This window comes from Oreochromis niloticus, unplaced genomic scaffold, assembly GCF_001858045.2.
Source record: "Oreochromis niloticus isolate F11D_XX unplaced genomic scaffold, O_niloticus_UMD_NMBU tig00006684_pilon, whole genome shotgun sequence".
Lineage (NCBI taxonomy): Eukaryota > Metazoa > Chordata > Actinopteri > Cichliformes > Cichlidae > Oreochromis > Oreochromis niloticus.
In genome coordinates, this window is record NW_020328121.1 from 1 (window position 1) to 16,843 (window position 16,843).

Below are 16,843 nucleotides of genomic sequence, written 5' to 3' on the forward strand. Positions count from 1 at the left end.
CTGGATACTTAGCTCCTGTGAAAACTAAGGCCTCAAATCCAAAGTCCCTGACTCCGTGGTATAATTCTCAAACACGTAGCCTAAAGCAGATAACTCGTAAGCTGGAGAGGAAATGGCGTGTCACAAATTTAGAGGATCATCATTTAGCCTGGAGAAATAGTTTGCTACTTTATAAGAAAGCCCTCCGCAAAGCCAGAACATCTTACTATTCGTCACTGATTGAAGAAAATAAGAACAACCCCAGGTTTCTCTTCAGCACTGTAGCCAGGCTGACAAAAAGTCAGAGCTCTACTGAGCCAACAATCCCTTTAACGTTAACTAGTAATGACTTCATGAACTTCTTCACAAATAAAATTTTTATCATTAGAGAAAAAATTACCAATAATCATCCCACAGATGTAATATTATCTACAGCTACTCTTAGTACCATCAATGTTAAGTTAGACTCTTTTTCTCCAATTGATCTTTCTGAGTTAACTTCAATAATTAATTCCTCCAAACCATCAACGTGTCTTTTAGACCCCATTCCTACAAACTGCTCAAAGAAGTCCTGCCATTAATTAATTCTTCGATCTTAAATATGATCAACCTATCTCTAATAATCGGCTATGTACCACAGGCCTTCAAGCTGGCTGTAGTTAAACCTTTACTTAAAAAGCCATCTCTAGACCCAGCTGTCTTAGCTAATTATAGGCCAATCTCCAACCTTCCTTTCATATCAAAAATCCTTGAAAGAGTAGTTGTCAAACAGTTAACTGATCATCTGCAGAGGAATGGCTTATTTGAAGCGTTTCAGTCAGGTTTCAGAGCTCATCACAGCACAGAAACAGCTTTAGTGAAGGTTACAAATGATCTTCTTATGGCCTCTGACAGTGGACTCATCTCTGTGCTTGTCCTGCTAGACCTCAGTGCTGCGTTCGATACTGTTGACCATAATATCCTATTAGAGCGATTAGAACATGCTGTAGGTATTACAGGTACTGCACTGCAGTGGTTTGTATCATATCTATCTAATAGACTCCAGTTTGTACATGTAAATGGAGAGTCCTCTTCAGACACTAAGGTCAATTATGGTGTTCCACAGGGTTCAGTGCTAGGACCAATTCTATTTACATTATACATGCTTCCCCTAGGCAACATCATTAGAAGACATAGCATAAATTTTCACTGCTATGCAGATGACACGCAGCTCTATCTATCCATGAAGCCAGGTAACACACACCAATTAGTTAAACTGCAGGAATGTCTTAAAGACATAAAGACCTGGATGGCCGCTAACTTTCTGCTTCTTAATTCAGATAAAACTGAGGTTATTGTACTCGGCCCTGAAAATCTTAGAAATATGGTATCTAAGCAGATTCTTACTCTGGATGGCATTACCTTGGCCTCCAGTAACACTGTGAGAAACCTTGGAGTCATTTTTGACCAGGACATGTCCTTCAATGCACATATTAAACAAATATGTAAGACTGCTTTCTTCCATTTGCGCAACATCTCTAAAATTAGAAATATCCTGTCTCAGAGTGATGCTGAAAAACTAGTTCATGCATTTATTACTTCCAGGCTGGACTACTGTAATTCACTATTATCAGGAAGTCCTAAAAACTCGCTGAGAAGCCTTCAGCTAATCCAAAATGCTGCAGCAAGAGTACTGACAGGGACTAGAAAGAGAGAGCATATTTCTCCTGTTTTGGCTTCCCTTCATTGGCTTCCTGTTAAATCCAGAATTGAATTCAAAATCCTGCTCCTCACATACAAGGTCTTAAATAATCAGGCCCCATCTTATCTTAATGACCTTGTAGTACCATATCACCCTATTAGAGCACTTCGCTCTTGCACTGCAGGCCTACTTGTTGTTCCTAGAGTATTTAAAAGTAGAATGGGAGGCAGAGCCTTCAGTTTTCAGGCCCCTCTTCTGTGGAACCAACTTCCAGTTTGGATTCGGGAGACAGACACTATCTCTACTTTCAAGATTAGGCTTAAAACTTTCCTTTTTGCTAAAGCATATAGTTAGGGCTGGACCAGGTGACCCTGAATCCTCCCTTAGTTATGCTGCAATAGACGTAGGCTGCCGGGGATTCCCATGATGCATTGAGTTTTTCCCTTCCAGTCACCTTTCTCACTCACTATGTGCTAATAGACCTCTGTGCATCGAATCATATCTGTTATTAATCTCTGTCTCTCTTCCACAGCATGTCTTTCATCCTGTTTTCCTTCTTTCACCCCAACCGGTCGCAGCAGATGGCCGCCCCTCCCTGAGCCTGGTTCTGCCGGAGGTTTCTTCCTGTTAAAAGGGAGTTTTTCCTTCCCACTGTCGCCAAAGTGCTTGCTCATAGGGGGTCATATGATTGTTGGGTTTTTCTCTGTATTTATTATTGTGCTATCTACTGTACAATATAAAGCGCCTTGAGGCGACTTTTGTTGTGATTTGGCGCTATATAAATAAAATTGAATTGAATTGAATTGAATTAATAATCCACATTTCACTGTTTTACTCTTTGGTTCAGATGTGGATACTGTATTGTTCTTTCTTTGTGATTTTTTATGTTTAAGTTGTTTGTTGCTGGTTTTTAGTTTGTTTTTTGTCTGTTTGGGAGCTGACACAGTCTCAGTGGAGATGGGTTTTTGGGGGGGTAGCAGGGGAGAGAAGCTGCAGAGAGGCGTGTAAGACTGCAACTCTGCTTCCTGGTCCCAACTCTGGATAGTCATATTTTGGGGGGTTTAATAAATTTGTCCATATTTCTAGAAATGAGAGCTGCTCCATCCAAAGTGGGATGGATGCCGTCTCTCCTAACAAGACCAGGTTTCCTCCAGAAGGTTTGCCAATTATCTATGAAGCCCACATCGTTTCTGGGACACCACTCAGACAGCCAGCAATTTAAGGAGAACATGCGGCTAAACATGTCACTCCTGGTCTGATTTCATGTATTTCTTTGCAAAACTCAATACAGTGAAGTGAGGAAGCACGGCAAGTGGCTCCACCAAGGGTTAAATACTTTGGCACAAAAACCAGTATTGCCCTTTCTTTTTGTTTCTTTGGAGTATTGCCCTTACTTCACTACTAAAGACTATTTGCTACTGTACTGATGTACAGTAACAACCCCCCCCTCCCCAACTATCTATGAAAGAGCAAGACCGATTCACTGTCAGTGGTAACAGTGAAATTGCCTGTCAGTTAAAAGCAAATATAAACATGTGTTGATGCATGCTCAATCATCCAGGTAAGTAAATCTCCAAAAGTTAATTCTGTTCATCTGGACGTAGCGTTTTGTGGGAGAAATGTTTCGTCACTCATCCAAGTGACTTCTTCAGTCTCAGCTGACTGCAGGTTTCCCCAATCTTATAAACAGTACATTTGCATAATGACTGAAACCAGCCACTGGCCTGTAGGTGTAAATAGACTGCAGAGTCCTGGCCTGACGAGGTAGCTCTTCTGTGTTGTGCCATCCGCTTCGTCAAAGGTTGTTTGGTTTCCCCAATGTATAAATCCTGGCAATCCTCCTGGCACTTAACAGCGTACACTATGTTACTCTGTTTGTGTCGGGGGACCCGATCCTTGGGGTGGGTGCGCTCTGTGTTGTAGCGTCCTGATGTGTAGGTTTCCGGTACACATCAGCTTTTAGATGTCCCCCATTACTGATGGAAATCTCACAGTCTAAGAAGGCTAACCTGCCACTTTTCATATCCTCCCTGGTGAATTTGATGTGTTTGTCCACCGACTTAATGTGATCCGTGAATTGTGGTACGTCCTGAGATTTGATTTTCAAGAGATTTATTCTAAATAACACTTCTTCAGCTGAGAGTCAGAGAGGAGAAACACACACTGCAGTTAGTTACTTGCAAGCAAGGGCAGTCACAGCACCCGCACAGAAGTGAGGGCTCTGAGACTCGCGCCGTGCCACTGCCCTGGTCTTTATTTATACATCATTGGGTGAGTGTGTGTGTGTGTATATGTGTGTGTGTGGGGTCAGAGTGTAGTGATGGGTCCTGCAACACTGACGCACTGACGCATGTATCAAGCTCACCCAGCGAAGCCTGTATCGGTGCGTACGTCGCTTTAAGAAAAAGTCACGTGATCGATACAGCTGCTGTATCGATCATTGCCAACGCGCCAAACTGTGTTTAAAAGGTACCGCATCCGCATCTGCCAAGGGAATGAGTCGCCACCAAAAAACCCCACAAAATTACTCTCGCAAAGATAAAAAAAAAAAAACATCTCTCCATAACAAAATGGAGCCTGAAAGAAAAAGAAATGTTTCTGCTGTGTGGGATCATTTTGATCTTTTAACTGCACATAAGGGAATAGTTTGCCTGTCTTTGTTTCAGTGTAATCTATCAGAATAGGAAAAACAGCAATGTGACTGTAAATTAAGTAAATTATTTATTTCATTTTATGCAGGTTAAATGTCGCATCTGTTCTGCATTTCTTACACAAACAAAAGCACCTCCTCAATGTTTAGGCATTACAGAGCCAAACATGAAAATAAGACAAACACACCGAGAATGAACACAGGTTGGCCTATATAGACACTGAACAGCTTTATCGTCATTTTTTTTATTAATATGTGTTTTATTATTTTGAAATCAAGCATCTAGGAAGACTGTTCTGGACCAGGCAGTCCTGAATTTTATTATAAAGGCCTGCCAACCCCTTAGTATTGTGGAGAGAGTTGGAGAGAAACATTCCACAATCAGAGGATCCTTTAACGTACTGGGGGAAAAGACATCTTATCAGAACCTTATCCACCTGGCTTTACAGTTTTTGTGTACCCCACCTTCATCTGTGCCTGTGAGTTTTCCAAAGCTGTGGAAATGGTGTAAAAAAAACGCAATAGACTGAATGCAAAAATATTGGATAAACTTATTTTTCTGAATAGAAATTTATAATAAACTCTGAGCCAAATGGGTAATATTACATTCACAGTACTTTCATTTTAATTTTCACTTAATGTCATTCACAATATATTTTAAAGATGTCTACAATATCTGCAATATAAAAGATATAAAATGATTCCATGGAAAGTACAATACCTTACAGTGTACAAGTATGACTAGGTCATTGAATCAGTGTCTGTTGTGAGTCTCAAGTCAGTTGCCTGCAATGATATTTAAGGTCCAGCAGGTGTCAGTATGGAGCAAAACAGCAACACTGTGTCGACACAGTATCGATACAGTTTGGGGAATGTGCTGAAACGCTTCACGAGGTCTCATCTACCCATCACTAAGATTAAGGAACTGACCTGCCAGCCCATTGTTCCTTCACTGGGCTGGTTTCAGTCATTATGCAAATGTACTGTTTATAAGATTGGGGAAACCTGCAGTCAGAGAAACGTTTCTCCCACAAAACGCTACGTCCAGATGAACAGAATTAACTTTTGGAGACAAATATAAACATGTTCTCACAAGAGATTTCGTTGAAGGAAATAGAATACATACATACTCTAAATCTTGTGTCACAGTTGCACGTCATGAAGATTGAGATTTTGCTCCAGATCGACTTCACAGCATCACACAGCTGGCGCAGATTTGTCAGCTGTACATCCACATTTCCCCTTCTACCAAATACCAAAGGTGTTCTACTGCTCTAAGTGAGATCTGAGGACTCTGGAGTATAACTGGAGTATATTGGAGTACAGCATTTATCCAGGTCCATTTGTAGCCTCAGTTTCCTGTCCTTAGCTGTTTCATCTGCTTTAAGGTGCAGTTGAGTGAGCGGTGAGAACTGACGTTCGCTGGATATTTCTTCTTTTTTAGACCATTCTTCATAAACCTGAGAGTTGGGAGAGCACCCTGTCTGGCATCAACATCCGTCACATTCAAAATCACATAAATCATATTCTACCCCATTGTGATTCTTAGGCTGTCTTGGCCATGTCCACCTGCCTAAATGCTTTGAGTTGCTGACATGGGATTGGCCAACTGGTTATTTGCTTTAACAAACAGTTGAACAGGCATTACCAAATAAAGTGGCTGTTGAATGTATGTCATGTGACTGCAATATACATTCACACTGGACAATCCAGTAGTTGTGCTATATTCTCAGATTGTATAAATTTTTTTTCTCATGCATATAGTTTCAAACGTATCATTTTGCTTTTCTCAATTTCAGCAATTTTGTGAATTTTAAATAAATCTTTGACATTTCATTATGTCCCTACCAATTCTACACAGCAGTGAAAAGAAAAATCAAGTCCAAACAAAACCACTGAAAGGAAGCCTTTTGGAATAATGTGCAGGATATGCTTTGCTAAAACTAAAATGTATTATTTGGGAACAGATGAGGTGATGCTTGTTTTGCATTAGTATTTAATGTGTGTTGATTTACAACATGAATTCGCATCTTTTGCCTTAGTACTGAAAAACACAAAACACAGGAACAGAGTGCTGCACCGTGAAGTTTGAAACTGAGCCTCCATGGATATCTGAAAATGCTAATGTATCTCTCTGTACTGTAATGTAATTATAACAATGTTCAAACAATCATATCTAATGAAGCGCTTGGTCAGTACACATTGTAAAATTGTTAGCCTACAAACATAATTTGTTCTAAAGTAAAGATTTTACTGTTAGACTCCATAAGAATATAAAGTATTCAGTTCAATTCAAAGTTCGTCAAGCATCCCTCTACTTTGCTCATCAGGATGGCCGTCTGAGTCTACCTGAGGTACTTGACAAGATGGACTTCATCAAGACCAGTACAATCACCGACTATGGAGGGATGAGGGTGGATGGCCGTGATGAACTGTGACTTCAGTTTGGTCCCACATACAAATGTTTTACACAAAAATCTGTGACTGGTGAATATTTTCTTATCTGAATTGATTCATCCTATACAAATTTAAAACACTTAAGGCCACACTTACCATATCTTACAAAACTGACTCATCTTTAAACTGAAGTACATATGTAATACATTTTTATTCATAATTCAATTCTTTACATTTTGTATACATTTTCTGAGCTACAGTGAGTGTCACAGGAAACTAAATAAATCAAACCAAATAATAATAGTATGGATATAAGCCTTAAATGATGATTTTATTTAAAGGAAATTGTTGACATTAATCTGTAAGAAAAATTTGGATGGCAGTTTCAGCAAATCTGTGTTGTACAGTCAGTGGAAGCATTTTCCAGCAAAATAAAAATAAAAATACATTCAGGAGGAAATGCTGTCAAACAAAAAGTCATATAAGACATTATAAAGTAAGTTAGAAAGTTACACAATGAACACCACTGTGGAGTCTTCGGTCACCTCATGCTTGCATTACTGGACGAGCCTCTTTGGCCGTGAGGTCAATCCCAGAACCTGCAAAGCCGGTTCCACCCTTTCAAAACACAAAGGACCACAGTACAGTTAAAGAGAGAAAAAGTCTCTGCTCCTCAAAAATCAGCTTTCAAACAGTGAACCACGTTTTCTGTGTCTGCCAGGCTGCAGCATGACACCTTTTTAAAAAAAACCCTGTTATAATTATTAACTGTGGTTGTTTTCACATACCCTCTGCAGTGGAATAATGTCTTTTTCAGAAAGTTTGTCTCCCGTCAAAGGATCAGTCATGTCCTTTTTGATCAACTTCTCCACACACTCCTGCGTCACCACAGCGCCCCTGAACACAGGACACATGTCACATATCCCCTCACACTCCAGAGAACATTGGACCCCATTTACTAATATTAGGGTGGAAATGTTTTTATCCTGTGCAAAACATACATTTATGTTCAAAATTTCTGTCAGATTTATGAAAGATGCGTAGCAGCTGATTCTGTTGTAACTCGGAATCGTTCGTAACCAGCAGCCATGTGAAAACCCCACACAATTTGCATACTATCTGCACACTGCCCTGCCCACATTTCTCGATATAAAGAAACACTGTGACGATGTTGTAGGAGAGAAGCCTGCACCTCTAAGGCACAAAATAAGGAGGAAGCCTGACTGTAGAAAATGGAATAACAGGAACCCGAGGTTTATGGAGAACGAAGCACAGACGCACGGTCTGTCATGGTCAAGAGAGAGCTGAGCGTTAAAACCAAAGTGTTCAATGATCCCCCAGACAAGCAGATTTATGAAAGACCCTTATAGACGAAAGATGGAGGTTGCTCTTACAGGGGACAGGGAGGACTGGGCTTACTGGTATTAATTTGTAGTAGTAAAAGTCATTTTAAAGACTTGTGCTCTAATTCTCAAGACAGCCAGGCTGTCATTTGTTGGTATGCATGGTCAGAGGGACTTCTAAATTTGTTCATAAACAAATACAGGTGGCACTCACGATGGTCGAAGAACAGCACAAGGAACACTGTTGCCCAAGACGTCTTTGGTCACTGCACATATGTACCTGTCCTGGAAAGAAAAGACCGAATTATACAGCCTCAAGACAAAGTGAAGTTACCAGACTGATTACTCATAAAATTTTCATCTAAGATACAAAACAACTTGACTAAACCAATAACACACACAACTGTTAAAAGGAGCTGCCACAGAGAAAGCCAACATCTTCCTGTGTGATACTTCTAATTCAAATTCTGACTACACCTGCTTTGTTTATTCTTCAATTTAAATAACTTGTATTCACAGCTACAAAGAAGCGTGTAATGTAATGTTTTAGAAAAACATGCTAACAGCTACCAAGTCTGAGGGCTTGCACATATGAGATAGAATTTCTGATGCTCTAAGCCTGACAATCTATTTCTGTGTGCTGAGTAAACTGACCTGGCGGGTGAGCAGGGCAACTCGATCCAGACTTGGGTCCAAGGGGGTGAAACGCACTGTGATAAGCTCATTCATCTTAATGGGTTTTCCAGACATTGGACATAACACAGTCTTGCTCTGACAGATGTTACAGATGGACAGAAAAGTGCAGCCATTACAAAATTATGCCATTACATTTTTAATAACCACTTCCCATAAATACTCAAATTCAGCAGTAAATATATTTGAGTGAGTGTAGTCACTAAGCTGTAGGAACCCTGTGACACCCAAAGATGTTTCCACATGATCATGATGTCAGGTCAACCTGATATTGGCCTCTGAAAGAGGGTCAACATCAAAAAGAGGAACGCAGAGTAAACATTCATACAGTAAAACACTGACTAATAAAGTAAATAGGTAAACCTGGTAAACACACACAAATCTGGCCCACTTGTGCTCCAAGGTGTATTACATCAGCATTTTTAAGTAATTTCATGGCGAGTATTTAACAAAAAGGTGTTCCTGTTCCTCTTTCACCGGTCTGTTTAAAAACCCTCCAAAAAACAGCATACAGTGTAGCTCAACCCCTTCCTCGGCATGAGAAACATCATCCGTCACTCACTGGTTTCTTGAGAGCAGTGGGCTTGGCCTCTGGTGTCAGTGAGGGAATCCAAAAACTGGGCAGGCTCTGGCTGGAACTTGCAGCTGTGGCAGCACTGGATAATTCTCCAGGGCTGCTCTGTGTCCCGTCCTTTTCACTTCCAATGTTCTTACCTGAAAAAAAAAGAAGCAATTTTCACAGAATTGTATTCATTATAAAAAAAACGTCTTAAAAAAGAGTTTGGGTGCATTAAAACAACACAGGCGACAACAGCAGCAGCCATAGTGCAGAGTCTGTTGGGTAGAGTCTGAGCTTTGGCTCCCTCTTGTGGCCAACATTGTAAGGTATATTTTGACAGACATGCACGCACCAGATGTGAAGGGGTTGATGGTTTAGATACAATGCTGTTCTCCTTTGTTTTAAACCGCTCCACTCTCTCTCGCTCTTCTGACTTGGACTCAAGTTGGTTGCTGCTCCTCTGCGCCTGCTTCTGTTTCTCGTATGCCTGAAGAAATCAAGGAAGAAAATAAAGCCAAGCACTCACAGTCCTAGACAAGTAAGAGGCCATTATTTCTTAGAGAAAGCTGGGCTGTCTGTCATATGTGTTGGCTGCAATGCTGATTTTATGTTGTTTGTTTCATTGTTTACAGGAGTGACTATGAAGCAAGTTCAACATATCCAAGCTCTCTTTGGATTAGCTGGCTTAGCAAAGCCTAAAAAACCCAGTCACAATGGCACTCATCAACCTCCTTTTTTTAAGTGCGCTCTTTCAGGGTCTGTGTGTGCTTGTATAAAAAAGTCATTTAACTTTTGTCCTGCACAAAATGCATCAACAGTTAATATTTTAAATTGAGTTTTATGCTATATGCTGTGTAACATGTACAGCTGAACATTAGAGTTTTGAAACTCTAAACTCTAAAAAGTTTACTCATTGTCTTCAGGTCTGATGTGGAAATCACCTTATTGCCAAAGTCAAATTCAACTTTCTACTCAGTATTTTTGGTATTAAATATCAAACAAGCTCTGTTAATTGTCTAATCAAAAATATCAAACATTTTCTACATCACCAAATGAATACATGTAGATTCCAGTGACAAATAGCATACAGCTCGGTCTGCATGGCTTTCTTCTTCAGTGTTAGTTACCCCGATGATTAAGCCTTGATTCACAAAACAACCCCATGGTGTTTAGCTGTGGATGTGACTGTCCAAGCACTTGTGAGGAGTTAAGAACAGTTAAGTGAGTTACTTACTTTCATTTTTTGGCAATCTGTGTCTTTTGGTGAAGAATATATTCAAGAATGGCCTGTTTTTCATAGAGGTATCCATCTGGACTGGTCACACAAACAGAAACATGACAGTGTTACACATATACTAACATTAGATGGTATGCTTTAATGTGTGTGTGTTTATTAGAGATTTTTATAATTAATCATAGTTCAATTAAATATGATTAATAACTAATTAAAAATATATAAAGCATGGGAGTTCAGGTCTATTTGTCAGAAACTGTAGAATACTGTGGCACAGAACTTGATCACTAGGTGAAGTCTCCTGACCTGTAATAAGATGGAGTTGGTGTGTGTTTGCTGATCACTTGCAAGACTGCACAACTGCCAAACAAGCATGATGCCATATCTGTTTGACCTGGCTAACTGTGGTAACTGGTTGATATCAAGGCTCCCTGGATTAGACAGACTAATTTCATTTAAATTACAAAGGAAAAATCTTACAGTCTGATGTCTACAGTGAAAGGATCTGGTTGTTTCTTCCTGATTTAAAAGGTCTGGCAGTAATCAGGCCTGGTGTCACTAGGAGGGGAAATTACTTTTCCACATAAGGCCAGGATGGCTTGGAGAGACCTTTTCCCCCCCGTGATGAATGAAATCATTTAAAAGTTGAAGTGATTGATATATTAATATCAGCTCCGGAGCTCCACAGGATTGTAAACACAGTTGTATCAATGAATGACGACTCCCCCTACAGACCTGTCACAGCAGCTGCTCCTGTTCTATTGAAAGTAGTTCACAATTTGCTCTGTAGCTAATAAAAAAAAGCCGTGGAGAGTGTTGTTGTTAAATCAGTTCAGAACATTATACACGTCCTGTACTATGTCACTAACACAGCCTCTTGCCTGTAGCTATCCATAAATATAATTTAAAATTTGTCTCCACCAAGAAACCACCTGATCACTCTGCTCCTCTCTGTCAGATGCTAGAGGTCTATAAAAACCCAACACCTAAAGACTACAGAACCACGTGACGTAAAAGAACTGAATTCATTAAAGAAACTGTGCAGTATGATCTAAGGTTCATGATAAATAAATTCATGAATGTACTCATTTATTAAGGCTGTTAAGAGTTTAAATAAAATGAAAATTTCATTCCACATTTTTATATGTGCAATAATTCCAATAAAGGAATACTACTCTATTCAAATTCTACTGTAATTATTCAGTTAGTGATGAACTGCTCGCCTGTGTGCAGGTGCTTGTGTGTTGAAGTAAAAACATACGTGACAACAGGATCCCGACAGGGCTGCAGGGACAGGCAGCAGCAGTCAAAGTCTTTGACTGCATCTCTGCCAAGTCGAACACTTTGTGTCCCGTAACCAGAGGCCGCTGAGCAGGATCAGAGTTAGATAATCACATGACTAGAGATTATACAGAAAACCATGTTCTCTTTCTGACCGGACTAATCTGAGAGAACAAAGACAAGAACTCACAGCACTGAGGATTTCTTACCTGTATCCTTCTTCTTCTCGTGGTATGTGTAGACAGCTCCAGCTGTGCAGTTCTTTCCATGGCGAGTCATTGTCCTTCGGGTTTTTTCTAATTTAAATGACAAAATTAATAATTTGTCTCATATTTGGGATTTTTTTTTTTTTTTTTTTTTTTTTTACAGCTGATGATAAACAGATATATCTAACATTAGCTGTTATGCTAACATTAGCTGTTATTTCAAACTTTGAAAACACACTGCCAAACCAAACGATTGAAAAGAGGGCAACAGATAAAAAGAAACAAAAAGGCCAGCTGGGACTAAAGAAGCTTTATAAGCAAATTATTATTACCAGATCCGCTTAAATTATATTCCGGAACAATCTTTTCTTAACGCAGACTACAGCCACACGCTCTTCTTCGTCGTTGTATTTCGTTTTGTTCTTCTTCTTCTCCACGTTACTCGAACACTGGTGAGTGACCAGAAAACCACCCAAAAAGTACACTAGCGCCATTATGTGGAATGGAGTGGAATAGAATTTCTCAAGAAACAAAAATAGCACTCACAGACAGACACGCAAAGGAAACCCCTCATATGCTCTCAATCAAATTTGTCTGAATTTTTTTAATGTTCTTTTGTACTACAGCAATTAAAAAAAGAACAAATTTAACTTCAATTTAAGTAGGTTCTTGATCCTCTGCTATCTTTCTCATATATCTGTGTAAGCTCTCAGTCATCCAGGTCTAAGGAGTCTGGAAAGAATACGACTGGAGTTCTTTAAATTTATTGAAGGGTTTCACCTCTTATCCAAGATGCTTCTTCAGTTCTAAAAGTCAGAGGTATTCAGCAAATTTATGAAAAAGGCACACCTAGCCACTGGTACAGATATGTGCATGACACCTGGGTCAGAATCAAAACACATGAAGTAGAAGCATCGACTCAATGGACAGAAACAAAGTTCACCAGGGGAGATAGAAAGGATGACAGTTCTAGACTGTGCTGTGGACACAGAGGAGGATTAAAGCCCAACACTGAAGCTAACCGTAGCATAACCTCATTTTAGCAGGTTTATATTATAATAACATTCATGTCTTCATAATCACATCAATTCCTCTTTTCTCAATTTGTTTTCTAGTTCATTTTACAGTATTTTGTTGGAGTGCTTTATTACTCTACTTTTGCACTGTTTTTGTCACTGAACTGCATTTTCTTATATTTTATTTCTTGATGTGTCCAAATCTCCTCAGTGAACATGGAACATAAAGCACATTAACCTCTATCGTCTTTGTTATGGAATGATCTGAATACACAGACATACAGACATACTTAACTTTAAATAGCATAACAAAATGTAAACAGGGAAATTACACAAAATACACTCAAGACAAGGGTTCATGTTTCACTTGTGAAAATGAACATTATTCTCATTAGACTGACCTTGTTAAAAGTCAGTGTAGACAGTATAAATACTGTCTACACATGCAGTACATTTCTTTTGCTAGTAGCCATAAGGAGTATTCAAACACTTCTGGTATAAATGTGTTCTGCAAGAGAACCAAAATCTCATACTCAACTCAACTTCTTCATGGTTCACAGGCTGCTCAGCATGGTGGTTAGCACTGTTGCCGCACAGCAAGAAGGTCCTGAGTTCAATTCCACCATCAGGCCGGGGTCTTTCTGTGTGGAGTTTGCATATTCTCCCCGTGTTTCTGTGGGTTCCCTCTGGGTACTCCAGCTTCCTTCCACCGTCCAAAGACATGCAGCTTGTGGGGATAGGTTAATTGGATAATCCAAATTGTCACTAGGTGTGAATGGTTGTCTGTCCCTGTGTGTTAGCCCTGCGACAGACTGGCGACCTGTCCAGGGGTGTACCCTGCCTCTCGCCCTATGACAGCTGGGATAGGCTCCAGCGCCCCCCGTGACCCTGAAAAGGATAAGCGGAAGCGAATGGATGGATGGATAACCTAATGCCATGCCATCTTGTAGTTTTGTTTGACAGTATGTAAAACAAACCCGATGACACCAACTCCCTAAAAGCCAAACATACCCAGACTTTGAGGGATTCTTACAAGGTTGTTGTGCGTTGCGTTGATTTACTAAGCAACTGAAACAGTCTCACATATGATAACAGAGGAAAAAAATAGCATTTGTTGAAGCACACTGTCGTGTGCTTACAGTCGTAGCTTGGTGTCTTTGAACAATCTCTGTGTTTTTCTTTACTTGTTTTTATAGAGATTTCCCCCAAAACAATGATTAATCACTAATCACTTAATAACTATTGATAGACTGGTCTAATAAGTAGCCTTGTTCAGAACTATGCAAAACTTGTCCTTATTTCACAGAACAGCGTTACCAAGATGTGGCGATAGACAAAAACAGCCACTAGGTGTCGCTATGGATGTGGGTGTCAGACTGTTTCACAACCTCAATCCAAGTCCTTGCACAGCTGGTTAGAAAAACCTCGCTTTGCCCAGCCCTACTCGTGTGTTACGTCCATCATTAAGGATTTTTTCAAAATTTCCATTAATTAGTATCCATTACTCAGTTTTTGCCATTATAAACTTCAAGCATTCAACTGATCAGATCATTTTCTCCTCCTTACTTGGTCTCCTCCAGTGTGACCATCCTGGTTTCTTTATATTAGAGGTCGTCACTCTCCTCTTCACTCTGTCTAGTCAAATGCTATGCAAGGTGAACAAAACAACACTACTATGAAAATAAAAGCAATCAGGTTTGATTGAGACCATTTGGAATTTTTGGTGTCGTTATTGGTGATACCAGTAACGACTCCAAAAATGTAAAACCTATAAAAATCACACTTCAAAATTTGCTATCGCACTTCACTAAGCCCAGCCACAGTCTTTCCCATAAATTTCTCCTTTAGTCATATATTTGAAATTAAACCCATGCAGCTATGATTAAAATAATACCACTTGATGATGGGATGAATCCCTACCTGACTCTATGGCCTCCAGATCTTATGACAACCTGTGACCACAGGAGGGGGAGCAAGAATGCATGTTTGATTTGATTTTGTATGAGGTGCTTCTTCATATATAAAATCACTTAAAAGAGAACACACACGCGCAAGCATTCTCGCACACACACACACACACACACACACACACACACATATACAACCATGAGGTCCATTTTGCAGGTGAGGATTATCTGTTCTAACTTTTATTGCTATTACAGTTTTTTCTGATTGCTTAAGCACATTTGTTGCTATTGGCTATTTTTGCAAAACTCTACACACAAATAAGAAAACCTGTCACCCAATTATCAAAACATTGTAGTTCTCTTGCAAAAGCGAACACAGCTAGATTAACTCTTCACACCTTCGTAAAAATGGTGTTTTTGTATCAACAGTTAACACAAGCCATCATCTACTAAGCACACAATGCGCCAACTGCACACTGATGGTATGAATACAAAACACATCTGGTTTTTGCTTTCTCTGTGTACAGATGTCAATTTGAGGTCACACTTTTGTCATAGTGTCATGTAAACATACAAGGATCCAAACTTCAAGTATTGGTATTTATTCACACTCATCAAAACCAAGACAAAGTCAGAACACAAAATAGGAATTTCACAAAAAAAAGGGGAAAAAAAGACAATCAGCCTACATCATGTCGTCTTTCTGGGTCCGGCCACAAAATTTCGTCCACATCGCATGCGATATCCTCCAGTCCAAGGCGCCGGGGAAAATATCTCCTTGAATGCCGTATCCAGGTCTGACATGATGCCTGGTCAATATCTCCACATGCCTCCTCCATTGCCTGTAAAAGGGCTACCTGTTGATGAGGATGACAGTCGTACACTTTCCAGCGCCAGGCAGAGAAGAACTCCTCGATGGGATTTAAGAATGGAGAGTATGGAGGGAGGTTGAGTGCCATGAAGGATGGGTGGTCTGTAAACCAGTTGCGGACCAAAGCAGCCCTATGGAAACTAACATTGTCCCATATGATGACATATCGGGTCTGCTCTGGTCTCTGAACAGTGAGCATGTCATGCAAGGTGTCCAGGAATGCAATAATGTGTGCAGTGTTGTATGAGCCTATGGTTGCATGATGGTGAACAACACCATTTTGGCTTATAGCTGCACACATGGTTATGTTACCACCACGTTGTCCTGGGACATTGATGATGACACGGTGTCCAATAATGTTCCTGCCACGTCTCCTGGTTTTACTGAGGTTAAAACCGGCCTCATCCACAAAAAGTAGCTCATGTCCCATTGCATCTGCTTCTAGTTCCATCACTCTCTGGACAAGACAAAACAAATGCAACACATCAGGCCATGCACAGCACTACAGTATGCACTTCCACATTCAGAACCAATGACACTAGCTTACCTGCACATAGTCATATCGCAGTTGCTTTACACGTTCTGTGTTTCTCTCGAAAGGAACTCTGTAAATTTGCTTCATTCTAATTCTGTGGCGCACAAGTACACGACTTAGTGCAGAAATGCTTGCACTGTGTATATTTTGAAAGATGGTGTCATTATCAATTATGCGCTGCTGTATTTCGCACAGTCTTATTGCATTATTGGCAATCACCATGTTCACTATATGGGTCTCTGCTCTGGAGTGAACATTCTGCCTCTGCCCCAACATCTGGACGTCTAGCAATTCTGTAAAGTAACAATTTCAGTATTTTTGCATGTATGGTACTGTTGTGTTTCCCATTAGAGTATGGCCGTGCTACAAAGTACTTACCGATTCTCATTTCGAAATGTCCTAATGATGCCTGCCACAGTGTAGCGGCTCAGTTTAGGCTGAACCCGTTGGCCAGCTTCCCTCAGGGTCATCCCATGGTTGATGACATGGTC

At 40.1% G+C, this 16,843-nt stretch overlaps 2 protein-coding genes and 1 long non-coding RNA gene across 3 annotated transcripts; 1 reads left to right on the forward strand and 2 right to left on the reverse strand.

The window, feature by feature from the left end:
* The first annotated feature begins 5,309 nt into the window (after window positions 1-5,309).
* On the forward strand, window positions 5,310-6,885 carry LOC112845321 (uncharacterized). The gene is made up of 2 exons (XR_003218134.1): window positions 5,310-5,647; window positions 5,755-6,885. It is a non-coding gene; the product is annotated as an uncharacterized LOC112845321 (long non-coding RNA).
* Window positions 6,886-6,899: 14 nt separating this feature from the next.
* LOC100697916 (nitric oxide synthase-interacting protein) lies at window positions 6,900-12,479 on the reverse strand. Its single transcript, XM_019354105.2, is given in 11 exon segments — window positions 6,900-7,325; window positions 7,496-7,604; window positions 8,265-8,335; window positions 8,705-8,821; window positions 9,306-9,457; window positions 9,655-9,672; window positions 9,675-9,789; window positions 10,533-10,617; window positions 11,798-11,903; window positions 12,027-12,113; window positions 12,356-12,479. Coding segments are annotated over 10 exon segments (915 nt in total). The 5' UTR covers window positions 12,097-12,113; window positions 12,356-12,479; the 3' UTR covers window positions 6,900-7,253.
* A 3,099-nt stretch (window positions 12,480-15,578) lies between these two features.
* Window positions 15,579-16,536, reverse strand: LOC109198755 (uncharacterized). Its single transcript, XM_019354104.2, has 2 exons — window positions 16,365-16,536; window positions 15,579-16,274 (listed from the first exon to the last, which is right to left on the reverse strand). The coding sequence occupies exons 1-2, from the start codon at window positions 16,437-16,439 to the stop codon at window positions 15,627-15,629; spliced, it is 723 nt and encodes a 240-aa protein (XP_019209649.1). The 5' UTR covers window positions 16,440-16,536; the 3' UTR covers window positions 15,579-15,626.
* Window positions 16,537-16,843: the final 307 nt, after the last annotated feature.

Bases quoted from the DNA above. Each gene is read 5' to 3' on its own strand.
- LOC109198755 (XM_019354104.2), bottom strand. From the start codon at position 16,439: ATGAAGCAAATTTACAGAGTTCCTTTCGAGAGAAACACAGAACGTGTA. The intron at 16,275-16,364 runs GTAAGCTAGTGT...TGTCTTGTCCAG, and splicing joins TGCGATATGACTATGTGCAG to AGAGTGATGGAACTAGAAGC.